Source organism: Acanthopagrus latus, chromosome 11 (genome assembly GCF_904848185.1).
Source record: "Acanthopagrus latus isolate v.2019 chromosome 11, fAcaLat1.1, whole genome shotgun sequence".
In the NCBI taxonomy this organism is placed as follows: Eukaryota; Metazoa; Chordata; class Actinopteri; order Spariformes; family Sparidae; genus Acanthopagrus; species Acanthopagrus latus.
Window position 1 is genome coordinate 22,295,105 of NC_051049.1, and position 18,008 is coordinate 22,313,112.

At 37.6% G+C, this 18,008-nt stretch overlaps 1 protein-coding gene across 2 annotated transcripts in view; it reads right to left on the reverse strand.

Annotated features, from left to right (window-relative positions):
* The window catches only part of LOC119029281 (E3 ubiquitin-protein ligase rnf213-alpha-like), a 59,717-nt gene that overhangs the window by 16,054 nt on the left and 25,655 nt on the right, over nucleotides 1–18,008 (reverse strand). Inside the window, exons 29-58 of one of the 2 annotated variants that reach the window (XM_037116000.1) lie at nucleotides 17,846–17,973; nucleotides 17,073–17,168; nucleotides 16,833–16,954; nucleotides 16,453–16,566; nucleotides 16,320–16,369; nucleotides 14,399–14,549; nucleotides 14,161–14,296; nucleotides 13,704–13,889; nucleotides 13,334–13,458; nucleotides 13,022–13,182; nucleotides 11,527–11,730; nucleotides 11,040–11,230; nucleotides 10,376–10,496; nucleotides 10,094–10,194; nucleotides 9,815–9,994; nucleotides 9,468–9,613; nucleotides 9,117–9,216; nucleotides 8,762–8,876; nucleotides 7,475–7,679; nucleotides 7,183–7,373; nucleotides 6,801–6,923; nucleotides 6,091–6,201; nucleotides 4,972–5,214; nucleotides 3,311–3,398; nucleotides 2,961–2,995; nucleotides 2,728–2,831; nucleotides 1,660–1,813; nucleotides 1,313–1,487; nucleotides 334–422; nucleotides 33–86 (exon numbers count right to left, since the gene is read on the reverse strand). In XM_037116000.1, the coding sequence (XP_036971895.1) occupies nucleotides 33–86; nucleotides 334–422; nucleotides 1,313–1,487; nucleotides 1,660–1,813; nucleotides 2,728–2,831; nucleotides 2,961–2,995; nucleotides 3,311–3,398; nucleotides 4,972–5,214; nucleotides 6,091–6,201; nucleotides 6,801–6,923; nucleotides 7,183–7,373; nucleotides 7,475–7,679; nucleotides 8,762–8,876; nucleotides 9,117–9,216; nucleotides 9,468–9,613; nucleotides 9,815–9,994; nucleotides 10,094–10,194; nucleotides 10,376–10,496; nucleotides 11,040–11,230; nucleotides 11,527–11,730; nucleotides 13,022–13,182; nucleotides 13,334–13,458; nucleotides 13,704–13,889; nucleotides 14,161–14,296; nucleotides 14,399–14,549; nucleotides 16,320–16,369; nucleotides 16,453–16,566; nucleotides 16,833–16,954; nucleotides 17,073–17,168; nucleotides 17,846–17,973 (3,999 nt within the window). Of the gene's footprint in view, nucleotides 1–32; nucleotides 87–333; nucleotides 423–1,312; nucleotides 1,488–1,659; nucleotides 1,814–2,727; nucleotides 2,832–2,960; nucleotides 2,996–3,310; nucleotides 3,399–4,971; nucleotides 5,215–6,090; nucleotides 6,202–6,800; nucleotides 6,924–7,182; nucleotides 7,374–7,474; nucleotides 7,680–8,761; nucleotides 8,877–9,116; nucleotides 9,217–9,467; nucleotides 9,614–9,814; nucleotides 9,995–10,093; nucleotides 10,195–10,375; nucleotides 10,497–11,039; nucleotides 11,231–11,526; nucleotides 11,731–13,021; nucleotides 13,183–13,333; nucleotides 13,459–13,703; nucleotides 13,890–14,160; nucleotides 14,297–14,398; nucleotides 14,550–16,319; nucleotides 16,370–16,452; nucleotides 16,567–16,832; nucleotides 16,955–17,072; nucleotides 17,169–17,845; nucleotides 17,974–18,008 lie in introns of those variants that run through there. The other variant, XM_037116001.1, reaches the window with a different exon arrangement.

The window sequence follows — 18,008 nt, forward strand, 5'->3', positions numbered from 1 at the left end:
CGGATAAGGAAGGTAGTCTCCCACTACAATACACGGGAGTCAGTCCTGATGAAGCCCTTTGCTTTATGTAGGAGTTGATCAAGTTCCTAGGCAAGAAATAAAACAACACAAAATTTGGAGTAGTAGGAGAGTTTTACTGTAGCAGCGTGAAATATTCATTTTGTGGAACACAAAAAGGCCATGTAAATATCAGCATACAACACATATGCATTATAAATGAGTAAATGGAAAAACATATATGAATCAAAGCATATAAAGTCTTCATTGTCACTCGCAAGAGGGGAAAAAACAATGTGAAATGGTGAAAAAATGGTGTATGGCAAACAGCCTTACCTTCAACTGAGGTGTCATAATATCTTCAGCCACAGTAGTCTCCCATTTGTTTCTGGATGCTTTGGTTGTTAGGTTAGGATCGATACCAGCTAGTCAAAGTCAAACAGAGGTATTTTGTAAAAATACATCATGTATATAATGTACAAAATACATTATCTTCTTTATGCCTATAAAGATGTGTGTAATATTAAAACATATTCTGATTTTTTTCTGTCCTTTTACACGGATACAGTTTTCAAATCTTATCCTACAAATTTTGAAAATTCAAAGTTTTTAAATTGTTGTAGGTTCATCTCACAGATGTGGACACAAGTAATTGTGACTTGGACTTGAGTTAACTCGAGTCATTGTTTTGTTCACTTACAACTTGCTCTGACAGAAAATAAATGATTTGAGACTTGACCTGCACTTGGAAGTTTAAGACTTGTAACTTGACTTAAGGCTGTGACTTGTACCTGTACTCATTGTCTTATATCTTTCTTATATTATCTTATATCCATGGATGGTTATTCAGCTAGATTGTGGAAACAAGAAATTCACACACATATGGGACTTCAGAACCTAAATCTGTTTGTAACTATGCTGGGCAAAACAGACGTAACAGTGTTACACTGTTATTTCAGCTGTTTTTTGCTAGAAGCTAGAAAATGACTTGACTTTGGAATTGACTGACTTGATTGTGCCTATTTCAGATGGCATTCCTCCCCTCATTACGCTATCTATGTGTTACTGTTTTCCCCTGTAGTTGTGTGAAAAAACAACAACTAACTTAGAGCAAACGACCTACACGCTGAAAATCGCTGAGTTATTCTATGCTAACCTGGTCACTAACAGTGTGAACTTCACCAGAATTCAGTTAGAACAAGCAGAGTCTTGTAATTAGTGTGAATGGGACTCTGTTGTGATTTGGACAAATTACATTAGGCAATGTGCTTTAACAAAATACTATTTAACAGATACTGACTGTTGGTGGACTTACAGTGACTGGCCTGCAGGAGCTCCTGCAGCGACCTGAGCACCAAGTGAACAGTTGTGACAGTGTCGTCAAATCCTCTTCCCAGTGCTTTTGACAGCTGTTCCAGATCCTTTTTTATGTGCAGAGCAAGAAACAAACTTGCATCCTCTACAGTCGGCTGAATAATTTGCTGGAAATGCTGAAGACAATCAGATTCAAAACATTGGGCAGAATTATTACTTTTGATATGTTTTCTTGCACAGAGATCTTATCTGGATAGAATCATTTGATATCTCAGCTAAACGTTATGTCAGTTCTAAAAAAAGCATTATTTTAATAATATTTCAGAGTAATCAACCTCATCCACTCACCTGGGATTTTTCTGAGGTGCCCAGCAACATTGCCAAGTGTGTTACCAGCCTGACCAGAGTGAAGGGAGTCAGAGACATATTTTTCGTGTCCAGGGCATCTGGATTGTTTCTCAGCTCAGGGTCTCCCAGGATGTGGCCAGGCTTTGTTCGATCCCTTAAAAAACATAGCAAAGCATCAGTCAGTCAATTAATAATACAGAAGAGTTGTTTAAATGTAAGTCTATATGTCATTTGATTTGATGGTACAACTACAATCAAATGGGTTTAAAAAAAGGAACTCATAAATTATCATCCATATTGCTTGTACTAAATTAATGGTATTAATCCAATTATGCTCTATATAAAACAACTCTCTAAGTATCAAAGTCTGGAGTATTTTTGACATAAAGGTAGGTACCACAAATCACCACAATATGAGCGGCTGGCAATATACTAGATACTTTCTACTAGATACAAAATATGTTTTTTTTCAGCTGACACAGATAACCAGTAATGACCTGCTTCTCATGGCTGATACCTGGGATAACCAGTAGTTTCACATTTCAAAAATTGTATGTGACATATTTCAAACAATGTTATATTCTCTTAACATTTTAGACTTCCTCCACCTTCTCAGAACCCTTACATGGACTCTTATCACAAATTGCAATTGTGTTGTCTCCTTCTTTGTGTTTATTGGTGGACTGCAAACCAGTTTTACAGCAGCATACTACCACCTACTACATCAGAGTGCATAGGTGCTGCACTACTTCAGTCAGAAAGCATTGGCAAAATATTATCTGCTCTATTTATTGGGTATAAAATTTCACTAATACCAATAAATGGCTGATGATATATTTTTCCCAAAACCAGGCCAATAACCTATCGCCCAATATGGTATATGTTGTGCATCCTTACCATAAAAATCAAAATACTGCGCTTTTTGCACTTCTTCTTTGCTGTGTCATGGTAATATTTGTTGTGTTTACAAAAATGACATTTTAACTGCGAAGTATACTATATTAAGGAGCAAAACTACTTAGAGACAATTCAGTGAGTGACTATAGCTTGACCAATAATTACACTTACTGTTGCAGTGGAATAGATGTGAATCCAGGCAGGGGTTGATGATGTTCCCCTCCAACCTCCTCGCCACACTCCAGACATCGGCCTCTCTCCATGGGCCTGCCACACTGCAGTAGAATGAAGCAGATCAGTGCATTTTGCTCAGAGAGCACATATTTACTACTTCATATTTTAATCACTTTGCAAATCAAAAAAAAAATAAAAAATAAAAATGGAACTATCTGAATATAGCTTACCTCATCAACAAAGCATGGATGATTGTTTGGACACACTGTGAAAAACAATTGGCAACTTAGAATAGGCTAAACTCATATCAATTATTAAGACAGAAGATGAACTAAACTAGGAATTATTATTTGGGTTGATATGAGTCCCTTAGTTTTTAATATGATGAAGCAAACCGAGAGCGCAGAAGATTATCAACACTTCGAGACATCTGTTTGGGAAAATAAAATCTACTGAGGACATGAAATGTATAAATAAATGCAGACTATTGAGATAATCTAAGATGCAGCTATCCAATGAATGAAGCTGCAAGAAACCATAATTTAAAATTGTGGTTTATATATGAATAAGTAATACTTACCATACCAAGTAAGCTGGCAATAGTCTTGTCGTATGGCTTCCTGGGCAACAGCTAACATGTCATCAGGCATTGTGGGTATAAATGCCCTCTGTAAGGTTTAATATAATAACATTGTAAAAACTAGCATGAAAGTAAAAGCGAGTAAGCTGTAGTAGGGATGAAAGTAGTTCTTAGTTCTTGCCAGTACTACCACCTTAATCTTCATCACTTGTTATTGTGTCCCCAGAGCTTTTCCAGTCTACTAACTGCCCAAAATTCCTTTACAACACAACGTCAGATTCAACCATTCACACACATGCATTCATACACTGATGGCAGAGGCTGCCATGCAAGGTGCCTGTTGCTCATCAAGAACAACTTGGGGTTCAGTTTCTTGCTCAAGGACAGCTCAGCTAGGAGGAGCCGGTATTCAAACTAGTGACCTTCCAATACAGCCTCCCCGAAACACTTGACATCATGTATGGCAAAAGATTTGGTTAAAGTGCCAGATTTCATATGTGAATTTTGACAAAACTTTAAAAATCATGACAATTTGTTTTGTTTTACATTATTACAACTTAATAACAGCTGAACGGTTATCAAGTATCTGTCTTTCAATTTTTTAGAACATCGGGCATGTAGATGAAAATACAGATTATGAATAAAATATATCAAAATGTCATTTACAATGTGTGAGGTGTAAATTCCACAGATTGTTACTGAATGTAAACAAAAACTTTGTAATCCTAAAAAATTGTTGGGATTTTAATTATTACAAACAAATTAATCTGTAACAGGTGCTTGTTCTAAAGCGCATGGTCTACAGTCCATGGTGCAAGTCCATTTAGGGTGTGTTCATCTCCCTTTTGCAAGTTAAACACTGGATTACCTGAGTGCAAAGTAAGGTGCAAGGTGCAAAGGATATTTTTGTATATTTTGACTCTTAATTAATCATGGGTGTGTTTTGGGTGGAACACCAGTTAAACCAATCCAAGTGCCATCTCCTATTCCCTTTAAGAGTCAGGTGCCCCGGGACCTGCTGCATTCATATCAAACAGTGGCACTCGTCTTCACTGAGGGATAGGGAGGAGGTCCTCAGCTGCTGTTTCATGATCATCTATCTCATCAACTCTCTGTTTAACTGCATATAAGCAAGTACGCTGATATTTAACCAAGAAGGGGGCTAAGTGCTGCTTTGCGCCGGTCTGTGTGTAATAGTGATGTGTGGATCACTGGTTATAAAAAATATTATTCTGATCAATAGTAAGTGGAATGCAGGTATATATGACATTGATGAGAACTATATTACCTTACCTGCAGCAACCCCCCAGCAGCAGTAATGCTCTTTATTAAGAAAGCCACACACACATTTGTGCACGAGGAACAGCAGAATGACATGGCATTAGCAGATGTATTCTCTTGTTGAAAATGTAATCATTAGGTTTTGGATGTGGGTTTTGGCAGGCAGTTGTTGTTCCCTCTTGCCAGTATGGAGTACTGGCACTGAATCTTTACATGGTACGGAGCACTGGGGCGTACCAGTCTACATTCACCCCTGCTTACAACACAAAATATGTTGAATGTACTCTCCAGACACTAGACTATGTAGGGCACCTTAAAGTTGTAAAAAAAAAAAAAAAGTCATTGGTGGCCTAGACAGGCAGATACCATACAATTTTTACCTGCATATTTTGAGGAGACAGACCAAGTTGCTTGAGTGGCATCACAAGAGCTTGAGTCCCAGTGAGCAGCACAGCTGCCAGATGGATGGTCAGCTCAGTGACAGTGTTGTCAACAATGGTTTTACCAGGATGAACGGCCAGTTCTCCCAACCTGTTCTTGACCAAGGCTGAGCCAAAATCCCTTACTTCTTTTTTCTGCAGAAACCTTGAGCCCTGGATGAGATCTCCAAATGCTTTGCATTGCTACAGGGAAATACAAGATGATATACAGTGACTAAAAGCAGGTTTTTATAGCCGATTATAAAACATATGACAACAAAATATCATCTGAAAAATAGTATCAAATATTTCCAAGAAAGAAAGTTGTAAAACATTTCTACAATGACACCATACACTACTTCAACACACTAACCAGAGGTTGCTATGTGTTTTAATGCTGGATTTTTATATTAGTGGCTGGTGGGGTCAGCAATTGCAGAGAAAGACTGCTGCTTATTCTCAATCACAGGTCACCAGACCAGTGGCCAACCCAAAGCAACCTGGTAATGAGACACAACAAAGAAATCTATTTCTTTAACTATGAAAGTCACATCTCATGTTACTTCCCCTCAGTCTTAGTGGAGGATCTTAGTGCAACCAAAAGGCACAAACTCTCACTGGCTTTGTACACCAACTAATTGTGCTCTGCCAAGCTAGAACTGTGCTGCTTGGAGGTGTGAAAAACTTTTGGTATTTTTCATGTCACACATAGGATACAATACAATATTTTGACAGATGACCCACACATTATGTTCATCTTCCTCTGCAAACTGAGAGAGATTTGTTAGCGTTCCCTGCTGCCCACTGAGGTTGAACAATATCGAAACATTTTTACAGTTCATAGAGAACTTTAAAGTTTGTGAAAAAAATGTCAAGCAAGCTTGACAGCAATTGAAGCAGTACCTTTAAAGGGATTAATGGATCACTGAAAGTTTGTTCTTGTGTAGTATACACATTTTCAGTCCTGAATGAAATCGGCCTCTGTTCAACTCTGGGCCACTTTCAATTGTCTACTGAAGAGTCTTGATGTGTAATATGTTATTTAATTTCTGAAAAGATGCATTTAATTCTTCTTCATACCTCAGGGGTTGGATGAAGACCTGTATTTGCAGATCTGTACAGAGTTGTAACCTCTCGGAAAAGTGCCAGGAGGATGAACACTGTTCGATTTCTTGGTGGTACAGTGCATTTCTGAATCAATGGAAAACAAACAAAAAATAGTTGATTACACTCAGTAATCTAGTCTACAGTCATTCACATTTCTATCTGGGTAACAATGGCCCAAAACACCAGACCAATTTGTAAACTGTCATCCATACTTTAGATTTTATTGCATGTTTGTCTCCTTTTGTTGATAGATTAGCAAATATAAGTTTGTCCACAGATCTTTTACATTCAGACCCTGAACAAATGCGAGTTCTGCTGTGCTTTACCTGAATTACATTAGCTAAATCATTGTGTGTGTTATAGACCTACTCTTGCCTGATCAACAAGATTGTTTTTTGGGTTAACAAACTTTAATATATGCCATATTAATAGTAATATTCCTTTCATATTTGAGTTAAAACTTTTTGAAGGCACTTCTTGCAATATCCTTCATCCTCTTCACAGCCATTCCAAAATGACAAGTGAAATTGACGTACAAGCCCAAACATGTATAATGTTTTGTATATTCAATGGTGCTACCAGTGGAAAAGTTGTTCCAGACCCCTGGAATGAGATAAATATATGAAAAAAATGGATGTGAACAGTACTTAGAGCAGATTCATTTGGTAATTGTATTAAAATACCTCTAAGACTTCTTCTATCTGCTCAACATTGCCATTCACCACTGCCTCAGCGACTGCATCCCTCACTGCCTTGTATTCCTCTCCATATATGAGATACTGGTCCATCTGGCCTCCATCTTCATTCTGTTTACACCATAAATGGAGTTAAATGAGCAAAAACATGGTTTAAAATATCCAAATAAAGAGATTTTGAATGGATTTCAGATGTCATGTTGGTTTCCTGGTCAAGGGGTAGTCTATTAATACATTGAAATGAACACCTGCACACTATCAAATGATAGTTTTGTGCTGATGATTTGCCCCACGGCCTACATCATATTACAGTTGTGACATATTTATATACATTTTTCTGTAGTAGATTGGCTGATGAATGGTGGTGTACCTGTTGATTAATTTCCGCAGGGAAAATCCAACTGAACTCTGGCTGTTTCAACAGTGTCTGGACGAACTCGACACCTTGTCGTACACTGAGTTGACGGATCAGGTAAACACGGTACCAATCATTCCCACTCTCCTGACAAAGCTTGATCACCATGTTCAGGAAATCCTCTGATCCTTCTGAGACATCGTTCTCTGCAATAGCAATGTAACAGTAATTTTATCCAATAGATACACTCTTATTTTTTTTCTCTGCTCACTAATGCAAACTTACTAATAGTTATGTTATCTCTTACCAGACAGACTATCACTGATGAGCTGGACAGCCATGGTGAGGGACAAACGCAATCGTGCGATGTGCTGCAGATGTTTAATAGTCACTGTTTGTGGAACGGAAGTGACTTCAGCCAAAAAGAGGCGCAGGAATTCGGTTTCACCACTGAAAAATGCCTTTAACTCTTGAGCCTTGTTGCCTTGAGGCATTTTCTCCCACATGGAGTCCTGCAAAGAAAAAGGTTGAGGGCTCATTGTTTAACTATCACTTGACACAAACTGATCAGCAGTGACCAGAAACTGAAACAGCAGTTTATGATACAGCTGCCATCTACTCCTCCAGAATCTGGCCCTCTAGTAACTGACAAGGCAGAAGATTTTTCATAGCTCACATCACAGCCTTTGCATGATTTTCCATACATCCTCTGTACAATGTAAATATATAACTAATTTAAACATCAAATATGACCTTTACAATTTATAACACATAAATGATATTCCTAAGTGAATCAAAAGTAATAAAACAAACAGTAGAGATGTATCATCCTCCTTTTCACAGAAACCTACGCACCCTCATATGCAAACTTATTCCTGTTCCAACCATTAATTCCTCTCACGCATGCTCACTGATAATTCCTGCTGTCATTATCTGGGGCCGTCAGTTGAGATATCAGCTGTTCACATCAGCCAGCCATAAAACCTGCTTTATTTTGAGTGATTGTCTCTCTGCCTTTAGCTCAGTAATGCTGCTGTTTTCAATGCCCCTTCCATCCCCCTATCACCTCCTTATCAGTCTCAGCAGAGTCATCAGCCACCACCATCGCCAGTGTCTGGAGTCTGTGTAAGGATGTATCTTGTTGTTCCAAAGGATCGATGGCCCTTGATCACATAATCTCACTGTAGAGTCAAAGTGTCAAAGACTTTCTGACAGACTCAATTATCACATATCATCTACTGTAATACATAATGTTATGTTTACTTCATTCACTTGTCTCTCCTGATAAAAATCAAGGATCAGTTCAGCCCCCAACATTTGGAGTCAAAGTTATTTTTATTAACACATTATTGGTTGCTCAAGTGCCCTCTGAAGAGTTCAAAGACCAAATTTAAAAAAAATTGTGATGAAGTGAACGTGTAATGTTCTGCTAGAAAAAAATATTTTTTGGGAGTGCACAACAACTGTTGTAAAAGGTTGCCCTGACTTATTTTCCTTGTAAGGCTTCTTGAATGTTTTTAAATCTTCAATGAAATTGTCTTTCCATTTAAATAATAGGCTACTGTCATGTGTATGTGATAAAAATATATTTTACCTCCAAGCAGTTGATGTACAGGGAATAAAGCTCTGCTTTATCCTCCTCGTTCAAAAATCTGCTGTCTTCAACTGATGACAAATGTTGCTGCAAATATTCCTGGACTGCATCAAAGCTGAAACACAGTTAAGTTCATCATACACTTAGTACAATGCAGAAAGACTTCTCAAGGTGAAACAGAGGAGCTTAAAATGATTCAAACTTTCTCTCATAACCACATTCTTCAATGTGATGAAAACAGCAATGCTGTAACACATTGCAGTGTTGTTGTCAGAGAGCTGGCCCATAGACACCTCAGACAGCTCTAATTATCTACGATCATTTAAATTTAGATGTATAATTTCAGTGTACCTACCTGAACTTCAGCAGCAGCTTGAGGATCACAGATCTCACCACTGGGTTTTTATCTGGGGACTCATCGAAAGGCGACAGATCTTTGGTGTGAATGCTCTGTTCTGGTGAGAGATGACTTAGAGTAAATATTAGTAAGAAAAAAATTAAAGACTTCTAATTATGAATAATAATCTAATTTCAGAGTGGCAATACAAAAAGCATGATGAAATGAAAAAGATATTGTTTAAAACAATGTTTTGAGATCCCCCAAAATAGGAATTTATGTAGAAATGGTCAAAGCTTTAACACACAGTAGGAAACAATACTTTTGAGTTTGTTTTTTTAGAGGAAGAATCTCTACAGTAAGGGGTACCTGTTTCAATGCTAAGGAAGGACAACAGGTGTTTGATGACACCGCTGGCTGGTGGTGTGTTGTCCTTGAAGCACACAGTGGAGAGCAGGTCAACGAAGAAACCGTTACAACGTTGTCTGAATTCTGCATTTTTCTTGATAGAGACACTGCAGAGTCATAAAAATCAAAGGCACATAAATATAAGTAGTGACATTTTATCTGTGTTAATTTGAACATTTCAAAATGTGGTTAGGTTTAACCAACTGACTCTCTGACTCAATCTGTAACTGATCCTGACAAGAGAGAGTTTCATCTTTGAATTTTGACAGGTGTTCAATGGTACATTAAATATTAGAAAAAAATCTCACCTGATATCTTCAGAGACACGTGGCTGAAAGTCATTTGGTAACTCCTGTCTGCACATGGGACAGAACATCTTTCCTATATCAAGGCTTTCCGTAATGCATGTTAAACAGTAAATGTGATGGCATGGCAGTCCTACAGGATCCTGAGGCTCCCTCAAGCACACCGCACACTCACGTCCAAACCTTGAAAATTAAACCAACATCAATCAGATTCTCTAAACTGTAACGTAGCAATCTTTACTATTTCATTCAAAATAACTGGTCAAATTAACAAGCCCTCACCTGAAAATCTGATCACTTGCCCCCTGCTTACAGGACTTTAGTACTTGAATCACAGCTTCAAAAGTCCTCACTGATTTTACATCTGAGTTGTCCAACAGAGCCTTAGAAATGGATGAAAAGCATTGTACATAAATAAAACAATAGTCATAATGGTGTTTTTTTTGTTTTTTAATTCTTTGTAGACAATCACGAGACACCAAAATTCTACTCAGGGTAGATGGGTTAATAAAAGAACCTATCCTCATATTGGATGTAGGTACCGAAGACTGAAAAAGTACTGACCTTGCTTAAGGTTCGAATGTGAGTCAGGATGAGTTCTTGGATTTGAGTCTCATCATTTTGGAAACCCAGCAGCATGTGTTCCACAAACAATGCAAGGGTGTAGATGCGCTTCCAACCATTACTGTAACATTATATAGACCAATTGATTGATTCACCATACTCCAAGGCAGTATGGTAGGTCAGAGCAGGGTTACCCTAAGAAATTAGCTAGCAGAGATGGCAAGCACTATATTGTGAAATAATTATTGAATGTGTAGCCTTTGCAATGTGAAATAGCACCACTATTTGGCTCCAAGGGGCTTAAAAAAGCCTAATATTTTATTTGGATAAAAATGTAGAATTTCTTGTTACTTAAACAGAAGAATTCTTTATTTCAGGCATGGTATGCCTACTCTGCTACAAAACACAAACAACTTCTAAAACCTTAATTAAAAAAAATGTCTTGTGGAGTTGAGCAAAATCGACACGTCCAAAAAATTACATCACACAAGGCATTATTTTCATGTCATCTGCAGATCTAGGAAACAACTCAACAACATTCAGACAGGACAATAGAGAGTTTACTTAACCTAGGGAACAACAGCAGATAGTCATTTTATCTCTAGAAAGACGTTAGACTTTGGACTGAGTATTTCACTCTGACTCCTGTGCATCAGTACCATACCTGACATCATGGAGTATTTCTTTGCATCGCATCCCTCCATATTGCCTGGTGTTGTGTTGAGAGCAAATCAACTCCAGAGATGGTTTCACCCTCTTCACTTGCTGCAGCCAGTGCTGGTAAAGAGCTTCAGTATCTAGAGTAGAAGGCTCCAGATACTCAAGACATGCCTTGGCTGCATGAACATCCAAAACCTACAGGACAGGAAATAAGTTTGGGAGTGATTTTTCAATATCTATTAATAATAATCTAGATTAGCCATAATCAATGTTGTGAAAAATGCTTTAATAAAAACTATTCAAATATGACAGAATTAGAGAATTCAGTTCTAACTGACGAAGCCTCTTGGATGAGAAGTGAAAATTCTTCAAGAAACTGAAAGAAGTCCAGTTGCCTATGATACAGCGCTTAGAACAAAATATAGATTTCTTAATTTTAAGTCTGGATGGTCTCCTCAGAAAATGTTGCTGATATTTAGAAATATGTTTACCATCTCTTGACAACAGCTAATTTGCTGGTTTCTTTGCAAAGGAGAAATGACGTCAGGCCGGAGAGATATGATCCTTGAGAGGTTCTGAAGACGACTTTTGTAGAAATGGTAGGCAATGTGAATATGAGAAAGAGAAAGCTCATTGTCATCTTTTTGTCGTTTCTTTACTTCATCCACACAGCTGGCCAGGGCCTGACACAAGAGCTGTTGAGTAGTGCAAACGTAGATTAATGAAACAGTATTTGTTTTTTAACAACAGCAATGTTAATGAGGAATGTTATGAAGGTATCTGCTCATTTTCTACTCTTGTGTCCTTTCCTAGCTGCCTAGCACACACCCCTGTGTCTGGCATCAAACCACAATCATAATGACTAAAGTTATGCCATAATTTTTGAAAACTGATTTATTATTAAGATTTACACAGGCCTTTTTTTCTTATAGCTCACTTAGTCAGCTGGTATATTAGTGGTATCTGGACTGAATACATTTTAACACTAGTTATCTGGGATTGCATTCTTACGTATAACTCCACAATTCACACATGTGCCCTGTGTCGTCTTTATTGGGAGACTATAATTTGCTTCAGTTTTGGTCATTAGTGGATATATGGCATGGGAACCTCCAAACATCAGACATAAATGTCAAAGGTTTTGGCATTGGAATAGGTTTAAAAGGCAGTTAAATGGGACATCTCATGTGGTCATCCCTGGGCCACATAATCTGAAAATTTGTTCCTGAGACCAGCATGTGTGACCGTGGCTCAGGTGATAGAGTGGGTCGGCCTAGGTTCGGAAGGTGTATGTTTGAGGTGGTGGTTGGAGGGGCCGTAGGCACTGAATGGCAGCCATGATTACATCAGGGCAGCTGAGGCTACTAGTGGCTCGTAGTTAACCACCACCAGTATGACTGTGAACAAATGGAACGTGGAACACTGTAAGAGAGTTTGGGTGTCTACTGAAAAGCACCATACAAATCCAGTCCATTATTATTATTAGCAGGTTAATGCGGTTTGTTGTTAACAAGGTGAAATTGAGAATGGATTTCATTTCATGTTTTTCAGTCCTGTCTATGAGGACATAAGGGATGTATTTTTACTAAAGGTTTATGCTGACTTATTTGGCTGGGTGACTATGAAAAAGGGAGTGAGTTGTGCCTTTGTAGGAGATTTTGTTTGGCAAGCTTGGAAGGGAAGGCAGAATATTCTATATAAGACTGAGCTGCAAAATAACCTGTACTTTTGTGATGAAATGTCTGACCCCTACAACTGTATTTCTGGTGTCTTGTAAACCGATAAGGGTTGGGCACCTTGTTTCCTTGATGCAAAAATAAAAGAAATCAATCAATCAGTCCACCATAAATTAGTGTTGTTTTTGACTGCACGGAATTAAATGTGGGTACTAGCAGAGAAAATCATATGCAGACAAATGTTTTGAGGAAGTGAGCAGTGGTATTGCAGCTAATGAAAGGAGTCATTAAGTATTTATTTTACACTCACCTGCAATTCTTCATCTGATGCCACATCTATGCTCATGGAAACAAAATCCCTCAGGTACCTTTCAAAAAGATCTTTCTTCATTTTTTTGTTCACATTTTTTGAGATGTAACTGCCAAGTGGAGTGTTGATGAACAACTCCTGGAAATGACCAGGTGAACTAGCTGCAAAGAGAAGTTGAGAATGCCACTAATGCATTAGGGTTGAATGTAAAATAGAGAAATCTGTCATTTACAAAGCTGGCGCTTTAACTGAAAAGCAAAATTCCAGAACAGAAGACATTTGGATATATTAGTTACACAGTAGGCTAGTTACTTTGATGCCTGACAGTCTGCATCATGAGTCCATCCAGGAAGTCTTTGATCCACCAGCTGAAAGGCATGCGGCAGTGCATTGTGCTGCCAGCTGTGATATGACTTTGTACCAATAACACACTGGAGCTGTTGAGGCAGGATGCAAATATCATGAATGTCATTTTGCAAGTAAGAGAAATTATATTATTTAAGACAAACAGCTTCTATCTAATGCTGATATTGTTCACTTGAATTTACTTGCATCTTTTTTCTACAGTCAGAAAAAAAACCCAATGGCGAAACCCATCATGCTTCATTTATAACAACTACATACATGTCAAAAAACAACAAAGTCAGCATTTGTGCTGAATAGATACCATGATCATACTCACTTGCTTTCCAGCTTCACGTAAGGTACATGGAGCATGTCTTTGCTCGCAAATATTTCAAGCCATAGATTCCTGATGTCATCACACTCAGTCAGCAGGAGGTCCAAATTGCAATCTCGGTCAATGACTGATATCAAGTTGGCTAGAAGTGGAGTGACGACTGCTTGGATCTTCCTCCACAGTGTGTTTCTGTGTGAAATATTCATATTAATTTCTTACAAACTAAACATTTGCATATGCACATTAAAAATTATAGTTGAAAGAAGTATAGCATCAATCAGCTGAATCTCTGTACTAGCAGTGAATGCTTGTTTATGTGACGTTTTCAGTGGCGCATGTACAAAATCACACCACAGCAAAATTAGTCACAAATAAATTACAGATAAAAATTGTATGCAAATATAGTAAAGAAAAAGGTTACATAGACTGCTAAGGTATGGAATGTAAAGGTGAGTCCTACAGGAATGTTCCCCCCTCTTGAAGAGCGTTGAGATTAGACGCCTCCCTGAGCACCCAGCTTTTTGGATTGGGGATTGTGGTCTCATAGTCCTCTAACAGCAAGTGCAGATGTTTTCGTACAATGTTTGCAAACACACCTTTAAAAGAAAATTCCTTTACAAAATTTTTTCCAGCAGGATATATTTTCACGGGCCACAGACAACATTGGCCTAATATCAAAAGATAACTGATTTTATAACCTTGTGTTTGACTTCCATCCAGAAGGGTCAGCAAGTTCTCAACTCTCTTAGTGCTGAGTTCTCCACTTTCTGCTGCATCTCTGAGCATGCTGACAGAACCGTGGACACAGCTCCTAATGAGATCTGTTGTATCAAGAATATCTCCAAAAACCTGCAATAGAAAGAAAACATCAGACAGTTATATTTATTTAATACATTTGTGAAATAGCTGATAACTTGCTCAAATAAATTCTGAATCTATAAACTGTTTCCCATATGTTTTAAATCTGTTTTGAAGTTACAACAACAACAACAACAACAACAACAACAACAACAACAACACTATCAACAACAACAGAGAATAGATGAGGGATGAGATGGTTGATCAAGATCATCCATCTATCCATGTCTCAGAATACAAAATGTGTTTGTATGAGTTCATTTTGCAGTTTGAGAATAATTTTTTAATCAAGTTTTGAAATCACTGAAATCATCAGAAAATAAAACATCTTATTCAGATTACCTTTATGGGCTTTTCTACAGTCACTTTAAAAAAAACATCCCAAGAAAAGCCGAGTCAAAAAGGCTGAGAACTCAGGTTCTCAAATGTTTTAACTGCCTTCTAATCATTTGTCACATTCAACTAATTACCTCCAACAAGGAGATGCTGTTTTCACCTGTGTCCGTTTGTTTGTTGGATAGTTGGTTGTTTTGTCAGAAGCATTTTCGTCAGCAGTGTTATAAATTACTAATTATTTTTGTTGACTGCTGGGATTTTTTCTAGTCAGGCACTCTGGTGGCCAGTCTAGGGTCCTAGTATAGGCAGCTGCGAATGGAAGTAGCTTGTCTGTGTTGAAGAAATGCTGCAAGTAATGTGCATTTCACCCAGCTCTTTTTCTGCAACTGTGAGTTAGTTTGACTCACTTGCTAACTGGGCTTATGCGAGTTAGCTGTGTTACATTGCATGTGATATGATATGGGTGTATTTAAGAAACCAGTTCAACTATTTTATCAGCCATTTCTGTTTACATTGTATTTATGTTATATTGCTGATTATTGCTCAAGTACTAAGCTCAGATTAATAGTCTGAGTGACATTATATAATAGGACATTATTTGTAACATTCTTGTATTTTTATTATTGTCTGACAGAAACCATTCTCAATTCTCAATCATCTATCCAGCATTATATAAAAAAAATAATCTGTTCTCTGAGTACGTGTCTACTCTCTGAGCACATGTACTGTTGTAAATGCGATTAAGTGGTCCCAGTATTATACATCACAAACGTACAATCTTTAATAAGCATATTAAAATATATTAATATATTTTATTTGATATTGAATCAACAGGGTTATTTCAGTCTTCGGTGGAGGCATGCACACTACTGAGTGCCATCCTGGTTACTTTTGTGTTTGATTTAGATTTAACTGACCTGCTTGACTTGACCAACTCACTTATTATGTTAAGTATTTACAGTTAGGTATTTACTTCATCAGTTTTATTGATTTTTTGCAAAGAAATGCCTTTTCTGAATTTCATACCTACAACATGTTGGGAAAGATGTTGAATGTTCCAAAAACACCTGTATCGAACAGTGATAGTATCATGATTGGGTATGAAAGAGGCATCCTCAAAAGGCTCAGTCGTTCACAAGCAAGGATGGGATAAGGTTCACTACTTTGTGAACACATGATTGTAGAAAGGATACTCCTTCCAGTGAGCTTGGGAACACTTTGTAAAACCATTAGTAGGAAATAGTTTGTTTGCAAATGATAGCAATATGATTTTGTTAACATTTTACACAGCATCCCAGCTTTTGGGGAATCAGGGGTTGTACAAGAACATCGAAGTAAAAGATAAATTGTTAGCTAATGTTAAACTTCTACAGTTTGTTTGTTTTGTTTGTTATGTGGCCTGACTGGCAATCACATTATACTTACAATGGAGTCATTATTTTGTGGCACATGGGTGTGGTCCTCTGTTTCCATGCCTGAAAAAACAGTTACAGGTGAATGTAATCAGTCTCTTAAAAAATATAATATTCTTTGGGAAAGAAGTTTTTTGATGAGTTACCATCAGGTGGATCTTTAAAAAGGTCACTTATGCGCTGGTTTTTCAAGGAATCAACATCAGACACAAATTCTGTTGATCGCCTAAGATCATCAATGTGAACAGACCTCCAAGGACCTATAAAAAATAAGACAGACATTTTAAGAGTTGATATGTAAGTGTTAACTGTTGTTAAATTGTCTGCTCTTTCATTTATTTTGTTTCTTGTTGATACACTGTGTAGCACTGTGTTCTGTGTATGAAATGTGCAACATAATCTTATCCATCACTATTACTGTTGTTGTTGTTGTGCTAAATTAGCACTGCTAATACAGCATATTGCTGCTAGCATGAAACTGGCACATTTGCTAGACATGGTGTGAGTGTGTAACATCAGGGCTAACCTCCTTGAAATCCAACATAGGAAGTCCCGCCCTCAATTCTGAGAAGTTTGGTGAGAAAGTACACGAATATCTTTGTTTTGTCTGTCGTGGCCCACTTGTTAATTTCATTGATGCATGAATACCTAAAGAATTGGAATTGGAAGTAAATTGAAGTAAAAATAGAAAGTGAACAAACATTAACTTTTGCAATAATGTTCGAGAAATATGTGATAGTAATTATTGGATTATCTTTACACTCACTTGGCTGAGGAAAGAATGTTCCTTCTGTGGGAGTCTTCATCATAGTCTGTTTGAATAATGAGCACTTTGTCTGCAGGTGTTGAGCCAAGAAATTCCCTAATACCAGAACATAAGCTTGATTTACATTTCAACAGACAGAGTGAACACTTTACAAACGTATGCAGGTCCATATTATGTAGATTGGACAAAGATGTCAGCTATTGCCAACAGAGTCCATTGCTGTTTGGTATTTTTCTCATTCCATGTAGCTAATCTAACAGTCTGCAGAGGAAGAAGTGAGAGCTGGTCCTCAGCAAAAGACTCTCATAGAGTGAGCAAATCCAGCACAGTTAAGAGGCCAGCTATGGCAGAGAAAGGCAGCAGGGGAACCAGTGTGTAGTGCCAGAATATTCTTAGATCCAACTACGTGAATTAAGGGTTTATTTTTCCCAAACCAGAGTTTGTGATTTTGGAACAGTAGAAAGACTAACCAAAATAGTTTTGGTGAGTTTTATTTTGTTTCTGCCAAGTTTTAATAGTGTCTGATCTACAGTGAGCTAAATCCACTGTATGCAATTTCTGCTGAATGGGGTCTCTCAATCATCTATCCAAATTCAATTTAATTCTATTCTAATTTTTTAATAAACCGCCAGCCCTAGTATCTACTCAGTATGGCGCAAAACAATATATAATCCCAACAAAAATACCACTAGCATGTAGGGAAAAAAATGCTGTTTAGTTAGACTAAAATGAGTACATGGAACCATGCTCTTGGCACTGTACTTTACACACACCTGATTATCTTGAGGAAAGAGTGCTCTGTGTCAAACTGTTGCAGTGACAGCAGCCTGATATCAAGGTTTGTCATTTTCTGCAGTTGTTGAATGTCTGCTGCAGTCAGTAGCCTGGAAAAGGTTGTGACCTTCAAAAAAGCAAAAGCCTAAAGTTAGAATTTAA